The 10,807-nt window shown below is 32.0% G+C and overlaps 1 protein-coding gene across 1 annotated transcript; it reads right to left on the bottom strand.

Moving 5' to 3' along the window:
- Positions 1-209: 209 nt before the first annotated feature.
- On the bottom strand, positions 210-6,660 carry LOC134710012 (uncharacterized). Its single transcript, XM_063570160.1, has 4 exons — positions 6,247-6,660; positions 2,875-2,904; positions 1,331-1,418; positions 210-315 (listed from the first exon to the last, which is right to left on the bottom strand). Exons 1-4 carry the CDS (start codon positions 6,611-6,613, stop codon positions 255-257), a joined length of 546 nt encoding a protein of 181 aa, XP_063426230.1. The 5' UTR covers positions 6,614-6,660; the 3' UTR covers positions 210-254.
- Between the last annotated feature and the right edge of the window lie 4,147 nt (positions 6,661-10,807).

Here is a 10,807-nt window from a genome sequence, read left to right as displayed (position 1 = left end):
AACAAAAAATTGTAAAATGCTTGTCGTCCAGCATGCGCAATGCCAAATTCGTTATATCGAAGAATACATGTGCAAAAATAAACTAAGAAAAAACATCAATTTCCCTTGTACAATTAAAACCATATTTAAAATTAACTTATTCTGTTTTATTTAAAATGAATACTATATTATAAATAAACTGTCCAAATTCATCTCAAAGCATAGTCGTACTACAAAGTTCGGAGTTTACATGATTTCCCATTTATCTGCTACTATTACTCAGTAGTACTATCATCTGTTGGATGAATGTTATCATTGTTCATGTTCTTCTTATATCTGTAAAGGAAAAATATATAAAAGATGCGTAAAGGTCTAAAATAGTATTTGGCAAACATATGTATACTAGCAGTTAAATCTACAAAGCATTAAAACATACATTAGAGAAAATTATCCCGTTAAAACTATTATGGAACTGAATGTTTTAGTAATATTAAGTGAAATCACAAAAATACTAAACTCTTGAGGAAAATCTAAAACGGAAACCCCCTAATCAAATGGCAAAATCAAACGAAAAAAACTCATCAAACGAATGGACAACTGTCATATTCCTGACTTGGTACAGACATTTTTAAATGTAGAAAATGGTGGAATGAACCTGGTTTTATAGCGCTAACCTCTCAATTGTATGACAGTTGCATCAAATTCCGTTATATTTACAACGATGCATTAACAAACCAGACATAAAAGGTTAAACAATCAAAATATTGGTACAGCAGACGTCATGACTGTGTCACAATCTCAAAACACACAAATATTTAACAAAAAAGCACAAAAGAATCTTTCTAAAAACTTTTAAATTCCTTGGTTCGCGTGATTGACGTCATAAAATGTAAACGTCACATAGGAAGACATTTTGTCGTTTAAAGAATTTTCAAAAACATTATGATTTCACATGGGCAATGGTGGTATACAGGGTTAAAAATCAAAAGTTATGTAAAAACAAATTTTAGAAACAGACCGAGATGTAAAATTATCTAGACGTTCTTTAGAATTTGTAAGAATCCCCATCTAGTTAATACCACTACGCGAGTAAAATAATTTTGTCGTTTGTCGAACAGATAACATAATGACGGATCTTAAAAAGTACGTAATACAGAGTCACGTCATATCATCATATGAACCAAAGAAACACAAAAAGTCGCATATGCAAGATACACCAGCAAAAATGAAAGATAATACAAACAAATTGAGTCAATGACGGGATGTATAAATACTGAGCCACGTCAAATGGATGTCACAGAAAACAGAATAAACAAAAACATTGGCCGTAGTTTATTTTTCTTGTAATCACCTTTTAACCAAAAACCAGATAAGACATCCAATTCCAACGCATGCTACAATAACAGCTACACATATCAATGGGATCTTCCATGCTATACCTACAATAAACAGGTTGTAATGTTTAAGTAATGTAACAATTATTTTCTGGTACCTGTTATTACGATGGCACACGGTAATATGATAGATTAATGCCAACAAATATTAAAATTTCTTTACGTCTTTACAATTTAGATATATCTTTGATGTTGAAAATACTGACAGATGTGAAATTTTAGACCGAACATTCCAATCATGTGCTGAAAAAAGTCTAGCAAATACAATATCTTGAGGTATCATAATTAATGGACTTAGAATTCTGCCACTTTTTTTCTAGATATTGTAATTGCCTTCGAAAATTTCTTTTTTTTTATATGAAGAAGAGATATTTTTTTCTAAGTACAATCACTCCCCCAGACATACGTTATTTGTGTCTTTTTGTCTTGCAGCTCCAATACATACTGAAAATTTCTTTCTTTCCCTTTAACATTGGCTTATTTTTTTCTATTGAAATATTGGTCTATGCATGTGGTAGAGGCAAACTATGGCAAAGTTAACCGAATAACATCTTATACATGTATCAATAATAGTAAAACAATTAACTTTTTTTTTTATAAATGTTCACAATGATTACTGAACATTGGATTCCATCACAATGAATACACCTATGACAAAACTGAACTGTCATATATTTTGATAGTCTAAATTGTCCTTCTCTTGGTATCAATCCTCTGCTAAAGTAATTAATTTCGAAAATATATATGCAATTATAACTACATGTGTATACTGTATGAAAATGTATTTCTCATAATAATATTGTGATTTATTGAAAACACCCTTTAATTATTCAAGTTAGTAAACGAAAGCACTGGATAAGTTTAAACATAACAAATATACAATATGTACTATCGAAGAAAGAATTATGAGGGCCGCGATCACGTTAAATTGAAATGCCCTCAACCGAAATGATCCACTGATTCCGAAATAAATTCGGTGGTATAAGGCCCAAACCACGCTTTTTATTAAACAGGAAAGGGTGGTGTACCACTGTTTACTATTACGAATATAATACGGAGTATGCATGTTATCATTTAGATCACTTCTACATGTATAACTATCTGTTCGCACCAACACTGACTAAAGAATTAAATGCCGATTACATTTTACAATTCCTTGATATTAACTTTTTCTCAGAACTAGAGATGTTAGATATTCACCGTCATATTCCCACCTTGATATAGATATACTGCCTCAGTTTTCTTTATTTATGACAAATACTTCTGTTTATTCTTGAATTTTCAATCCAATTTAAAAACTATTTTTTTCTATTAATGTTAGTTATATACAAACGGGATATTATTATATTGAAGATCATTTGGTGGTTTTGTGCTGGGTTTTTTTTTTGGGGGGGGGGGGGGGGCTTTGTTGACTCTTTGACATATTCTCGATTTCAAGTCTCATGTTTTGGGACTATATTTTGTTAAAAATGCAACAAAAAACACGAATAAAATTTCTTACCATTCGTTGATCCAGTAGTAGTAGATATATCTGCAAAAATTAAATATAAAAAAGTATGTTACTGCATTATATGTTTGATCTAAAGTGAAAGACAATTGAAACAACTTATAGACAAAAATAATAACAATTAAAAACCAATTGTTCAAAGATCAATTGAAGGTCTCTCAACTAATAAGGATCTATTTTGATATGAAAATATTAAGAATCAGTTGAAAATGTCAGTCTCTGTGGCTTTATGATATATAAATATGAATTTTGAGCAAAGGTCAAAATCTTGAACGTCCAATTAACCTATGACCTTGACCTCAATTTCAAGGTCATAAACCAAGGATCCCAAATCCCTAGGTCTGTATTATGTATGGTTCATGAGTAATATCACTTTACGCATAATTCTTAATATTAGAGGGGCAAACACTCCCATTTATTGTCTACGCACCCTTCCAATCAAAATGTATAAGTCACGAAATGTCGCAACTAACAATTTAGTAAAAATAATTTGTCAAAATCTTATAAACATTATAAAGTTAATGAAAATAAGTGAAAATAGGCCAAAATCAAAATTTAGAATTTGACCTTGACCTTTGACCTTGACCTATTTTTATTTTTTTTGGACCAAGGATCTTAAATCAAAAGACCCTAGTCTCTATCACTTATGGTTTACCAGTTAGAAATGCATATCCCTTATATCATATATAAAAGGGGGATAACTCTCATATGGAGTCTCCGGACAGCTTCGGTCAAAATAAAACAGAACATACTTAGGATATAACGAGCAATTTGAAAAAAATAAATTTGTCGGTTACTTATACGGTTGCGAATATTAAGCGATAACAAGAAAAACAGTGTTTAGGGAGATAACTCTTACATTGAAAAGATTTTGGTTACACAATGTGAGTCACAAAAGCGTAATAACTGTTCGATATCATATACCATATGTCTAAGCGACATCTTGCGAAACCAAAAAAACTGCGAAGCAAAAAAAAATTGGCGGAAGAAAAAAAATAATAATTAAAAACCAATTGTTCAGAGAACAATTGCAGGTCTTTCCACCAAAACAATGTATTTTAATATGAAAGGTGTAAAATAGGTTTAAAATGTCATTTCAATCGTCAAATGATAGCTTATTGTACGCTGATTCCCAAAATATATGGTTTCTAAACAACATTTTTTTAGATAAAGGAGTTTCTTACTTCCGGTTTGAAAAACTCTATTTCCGATAATATTTGACTATTTACTTGACACTGATTCCAAAAATATCTTGTTCTATATACTTTTATATAATAAAGTACAATAAATAGCTACTGCCGGTTTATACAAGGTCACTTCCGGTTGTTTTTTCAAGGTTAAATGGTTTGATACCGTTTGTCAAAAGTCTCATGACTTTATTATGTATACACATGAGGTAAAAGCAAAGGTCAAAATCTAGAACGTCAAATTAAGCTATGACCTTGAGATCAATTTCAAGGTCATTAACCAGGAACCTCAAATCAAAAGACCATAGGTCTTAATTATGTTTAGTTAATGAGTTATATCACCATACGCGTATTTTTAAATACCAAAGGGGAGAAAACTCCCTTTTACATTCAACGTACCCTTGCAATCAAAATTTACGTGTTACGACATGTCGCAACAAACAATTTAGAAAAAATAATTTGTCAATATCTTATACGTTTTCTGGAAATGAGTGGAAATAAGCCATATTCAAAAATTAGAATATGACCTTGAACTTTGACCTTGACCTAATTTTCATTTTTTTGGACCAAGGACCTCAAATCAAAAGATCCTAGGTCTCTATTAATTATGGTTTACCAGTTAGAAATGCAATTCACTTATATCAAATGAATGAGCGTTCATATCACTTCGGTCAAAATAGGACAAATCATGCGAAGGATAAAACGAGCAATTTTGTAAAAATAAATTTGTCATAATATTTTACGGTTGCGAAGGAGTTGCGCTCACAAGGAAAACGGTGTTTGGGGAGATAACTCCTACAAAGAAAAGTTTTCGGTTACGCAGGGTAAATTTCAAAAGCGCATCAATTGTTCCATATCATATACCAAATATCTAAGCGACATATTGCGAAACAAATGTTTATTGCAAGAACAAAATTAGGCGGAAGAAAAAAAAAAAAATCAGAAGAAAAACAATAAGTCTTTCCACAGAAAAGTGGAAAGACCTAATAATAATCAGAAGAAAACCAATAGGTCTTTCAACCGAAAAGATTCGAAGACCTAATAAAACAAACAAAAAATCTACTATGAAAAAATAAAATACAAATATTAAAAATCCTATTGAAAACATCAATCACATACCAGTCAACTGACCCGTTTTCTGCGGGTGTGACCCGAGATTTTCACAATTCTGAAGGATCACCCGGGACACCCGCCGGGTCATTGAAATCACCCGGGAATTCCGAAAAAGACCCGATTTCACCCGTATTTCTTAGCCTTGCGATTGATTTCATAAGTAATATTCTTTTGAAATACCGGCAAATTCGTAATTCTTCCATGAACAGGAAGTTCATCTAGCTATGTAAACTGTCAATTTAAGTGACCCATTAAGTGCATGGCTTTACTTGACAGCTTTGGTGTCAAACACACTGTTAATTAACACCAATTACCTTAGCTTTAGGTCGTAAATAAACTGCTCTACATTTGTTTACAAATAGAGTTAGAGTTACTTCCCCTTATTTGTCACCATTCAAAATTATTCCTTATTTTTACGTTTTATGGGTGAAAAAGATAAAATGATAAAAAATTTAGAATTCAAATACATTTTGAAAAATAACTTTTCATTATTTTAATACTTTTATACAATTTAAAAAAAAAAAGTTGAAAATTATTTTTTACATTTATACTGCCTTTAACTGTATTACTATATTTTATCTTAGTCTAATTTCCTACTTTGTTTAGAGATGTCATGCCCAAAAAGGCGCAAGCCAGGGCCGACCGTGCAAGGGCTGTATAGCCAGTCAAGGTCGTTAAAAACTTCCATTTGTTGTTGTTTAGAGATGCTGTGTGAGCCAATAGTCTCAAACATTTTAAATTACAATTGAAAAAAAATTCTAGTATCTGATAATTACAAAAAGTAAAGAACCTAAAACTGTATTACACAAATTTATTAAAATCTTTAAAAGTGCAATGAAATAATAATTAATTAGGATAAAATGACTTAACCAAGTGAACATGCATTGATGTTTTGGTATTTTCCATATACATAATAAGAAAATGTACCATTAATACTGAAATTCAGCTCGAAAAAGTTTGTACGCGTTATGACCTGAGATTTGATTCTTCAATGCAGGTCATGACCTGCATTTTCATCGTCACAGGTTGACAGGTATGCAATCATATAAATAAAACTTTAACTCACCGGCTTTTAGTGTTTGACAACAGTCCCCAGTATAATTGCCTGAGCACTGACAGCTATTTTGAGATACGTTAAAGTAGCCTTGGATACAAGTTTGACCGCATGTTCTTGTTTCTTGCAAAGAAGATAGGGTTTTATTGCAGTTAAGGGCACATTGGTTATATGAATTATAACTAGGCGAACAGCACAATTTTCGGAACCTTTTAGCGCTACCCCCTCCGCATGAATGTGTACAACTATTCCACTGTAACCAAGCTCCTATGTCACACTCTTTGACGCCATTTATTTGATCACAATAAAAGACACCATTGCAATGTGAGATGAGAAAGATAATCGGAAACAGAAGAACAAAATAAAATGTATGCTTCATGATGAAAAAAAGTTCGTTAAATTAATTTCATTATAGTTTATACACGTATCATCTGATAAGATGCATATTGAAATTGTAAATATTATGACAATAGGCTACTTAAGTGAAGATAATAAATTGAATATGAAATTTTGTTATTAAATAAAGTTTGCTTAATGATAAGATATTTCAATTGAAATGTCAAAAGTATACAAATATTCTCGTGCGAAAAATATCTAATATATCTGAGAAGACATAATTTAGTATTTTTGAAATTATTTAGATTTTAAATCTCATTTTTAAAAATGGCATTTGCCAAATTTTGAAACAGAATTGCATTAATGATACACCAAAATAATTATTCGAATATATACACTAAATGTGTAGCTGAAGCCCACCTCCGGGTGCGAGATTTTCTCGCTGCGTTGCAGACCAATTGGTGACCTTCGGCTGTTGTATGCTCTTTTGTCGGATTGTTGTCCCCTTGACATATTCCCCATTCCGATTCCCAATTTGATCATGTTTAAAAAGTTAGTAGAATACGGTCCGTTTGTCCAACATAAATAATAGCAGACACGGGTAACAACATTGTCAACCACAATATCACACGAGCTTGCTTTTCTACAGAGATAGCTGATTTGCCATGACATTAATTTTGGACCTGGTTCGGGTTCCTATGCAAAACATCCAAGAAAATCGCACCAAAGCTTTTCCTTTTAGTTGAAAATATTTCTTGAAATGTGTACATGAATTTTTCAAAAGGAACTAGAAGCATGTTCTTCGTCCTACAAACGTAAAATTACATTTATTATTAAATAACAAGTTTTAATTTGGTGTCTTCTTTTATACTACACATTTCTATTTGGTTGCAAAGCTGCCAGTATCTATTTTGTTTTTGTTTAAGTTTTTTTTTTGGTTAATCCGTTTGTATGAATAGATAATCTGATAATCATTGAAATGGTATTCTCTAACTGCAAATACATATTTACTTCAACATATACAAATCTTTCAACTAATTTTCGGAAACAATTACATTCATTACCATACTATATATAAAAATATTAATTTTCGCGAACCATTTAGGTCACGGAAATTCCAAAATATGGCATCAGTAAGGAGAGTTGTGCAAATAATGTGAATACACAGAACCCCCATCCAAATTATCTTTAGCTAAAAGTATTCATCATTTTCTATTTAATATGTACTAACAACATTCCATTTTTCTATAATTTCGATTAAAACATTCCAAAATCTGAGTTAAAAAAAGTCAAATGCCCAAAATAAACATTGTCTGATTGGTTGAAGTACTGTGGCGTCAATGATAAGCATAGCAAGCCTCGATGTAAAGCACACGCTTCACATGAATAAGGAGAGTTTTACAAATAATGTGAATACACAGATCCTCCATCCTATTTATATTTTGCTGAAAATGTTGCAATGTTCATCATTTCTGTTTTGATTCTGCTAACAACATTCCATTTTTTCTTTAATTTCGATTTATATATGTGGAACCCGCAATAAAAATAGATGGCCTCAATGATTTAAACGCAACGCAAAAAATTCCGTTGACCCTGAATCAACGGATCGATAATAGCATCATCACCATCAACAAAATGTTTACCGTTATCTTTGTGAAATTTCAGTTATATAGTTCTTTAATTAGAGAAATTTTGGTAAGTATTACTTATTAATGTTAAGGTTCTACTGATGAGCTTCTCTAGACCTTTTTGACGGTCCGTTTTATCCCATTTATTTCAATATTATCTCCGATGACAGTAATGTCAACCCGACCTATTCGTGTCAAAAGTGAAGATCGCATCGATTTATTGAACTAATTTCTTCTTAAACTGTGCATGCATTATTTCTGTATTATATGATAACCAATCACATTCACGTTGTGTTTTTTTTTAAAAGAGAATTAGAAGGTAAATCTAGTAAATCTACATAAGGGGGTCTCATTGGGGGGGGGGGGGGGGGGGGGGGGGTTCTGATGATTCCACTTACTGTTTTGTCAGATTCCCATATCCCGCTTACACTATTATGTACATGAGCAATTTTCATTTTTTTGTCATTTCCTGGGTCCTGCAGAACCCCATTTCCCGTTTTCACGACATACCTCATTTCCCGTTTTCATGACACAATAATTTGACTTTCACGTTTCACGCTTACGAAAAATTGTCAATATTGGTCACGCTTAGACCCAATGAGACCCACACACTAGTCAGTATTTAACTTCACCCAAAAAGATAACACAACTTCCCTCTATATTTAAAACATGCATACTAATTTAAACAGCATTTGCTCCCCTTAAACACTATTTGGCCCCTTCCGTGTCATTTCCCTTTAAATTTGCTGAAAAGTCATACTTTAAGTCCATTTACAGTAACGGCTAATATTTGATTTTACCATCTTAATTTCAATTTTCATATTGAACACATTTGACCATTCAATATGTCATGTTTTCCTAAACACCTTATTGCTATTTGTCTGTCTGGATTGTTAAAACCACAAAATCAAATATTGATGAATATGCAAGTTTTCAACAATCCCGGAACATTAACAAAGATGTGTGTGAGAGAGTGAAAATTACCCTTCTGATGTACTGATATTTTTAGCACCCCAAGTGAGAATCTAACTCAGGACTTTCAGCACTGTAACCATCGGTCTTAACCACAAGATCACGATCTCACATTTGATGAACTAATTTCTTCTATATTAACTGTACGTGCATAAATTCTGTATTATTTGATAACCAATCACATTCACGTTGCATGTTTGCATGATAATGGGTTCTGTATGAGTGAACTGTAGTGTATTGCAAAATTAATGCAAATTGTGACGTCAGTGCGCCTTCACGTGACATAATTATTTGTAACCAAAACGGCTTCTCATGTAATGTAACGGTTTATTTCGTCCTCTGTGATATTTTATCCTGAGGATAATTTGTCCCGGTAATTTTTTTCCAGGCATGGTATTTCATTTCACAGGTTGATTTTTCCCAGAGGAGTGAAAATCTATCAGATTTCTGTGTTATGCGGATAGTATGTACGGGTATATATTTGCCGTATTATATTTCACAGAACCGTTTGAAATAGAGTCCCATTAACTACTATGTAAGTTACTCTCAATCAATATATACCTGACTATAATTATAAAATGTTTACAAAGGTAAGCAACTGTCTAGGGCCAGGTAAGGGAGGGGAAAAATTAGTATTAGTACTATTTCGCAGAACGATAAACAGATGCATAGACAGACCAAGGGGGTGGGGGAAATTTAGCTGATGACATATATGTAAGAAATCATTGAAGCTTGATGGGAGTGGGCAACCCTCTGGTATATCAGAGCCCCCACACCTTTTTTAAAAGTTCTGGATCTGCCACTGAGATTTGCAGGTTTTCTTAGTAAAGATACCTTAAAATATCACAAACTGTGTGCTTTCCAGACCATAGTTTACATTTTTTTTCATATTTTGCCGTGTCAAAATGACCTAAATTTAAAGGACAGTATATAGACCCAAAAATGGTATATCACATTCTACACATCAAGATTTTAGCCGGAAAGACTGCCATTGGAGTTTTTAACCATTGTGACTTTTTAATTTGATCTACTCCACTAATTAAAGTCGTTGAAGTAGAATATTTAATGTAGGTTTGTCCACATTTTGGTATATATTAATACATGTTTAGAAATAATGTTGAGCCTGTTCCTAGATGCCTGTTATAGACTTCAATTTTTATTGTTTATTGAAAATAAATGGAATCAATTCTTTCAGAAAAGTTTAATTCTATGGAAATGTATCCCCCCTTTTATAAGTTGAAAAGGCTACATAGAGGTCAATATACAGTCTCCAACAGAAAACCAAAAAAGGAAAAATAAAGTGAATTTTGGAGAATTATTAAATGCACATGCATTTGAAATATTTAAGATATATTGTTTCAATTTTTTTAGTTCTAGGTTCCACATAACTACCATTTTAGAAAACGATTTCAATGCTAAGTCTATTAGAGGGATATTTGATTTTCATTGGTTGTAAATATGGAATCTTATTCAGTGGCAAAGGAAATAGACACTGACAAGTCTTAGATAACATTTTATATAGTTTTGAATTTTTCTTCGTCAGTTGACTAAAATTAGATGGAGGTGTGTTCTAATTTCCAACAGAGGAGCAATCAACCTATATCAATATGTGCATGAAGCAAATTGTTAGTTGCTAG

Source organism: Mytilus trossulus, chromosome 1 (genome assembly GCF_036588685.1).
Source record: "Mytilus trossulus isolate FHL-02 chromosome 1, PNRI_Mtr1.1.1.hap1, whole genome shotgun sequence".
NCBI lineage: Eukaryota > Metazoa > Mollusca > Bivalvia > Mytilida > Mytilidae > Mytilus > Mytilus trossulus.
The sequence above is the reverse complement of the archived record's forward strand: the minus strand, read 5'-3'. Positions and strand labels throughout refer to the sequence as shown.

Bases quoted from the DNA above. Each gene is read 5' to 3' on its own strand.
- LOC134710012 (XM_063570160.1), bottom strand. From the start codon at position 6,613: ATGAAGCATACATTTTATTTTGTTCTTCTGTTTCCGATTATCTTTCTC. The intron at 2,905-6,246 runs GTGAGTTAAAGT...TAATTTTTGCAG, and splicing joins TTGTCAAACACTAAAAGCCG to ATATATCTACTACTACTGGA. The intron at 1,419-2,874 runs GTAAGAAATTTT...TGTTTATTGTAG, and splicing joins TACTACTGGATCAACGAATG to GTATAGCATGGAAGATCCCA.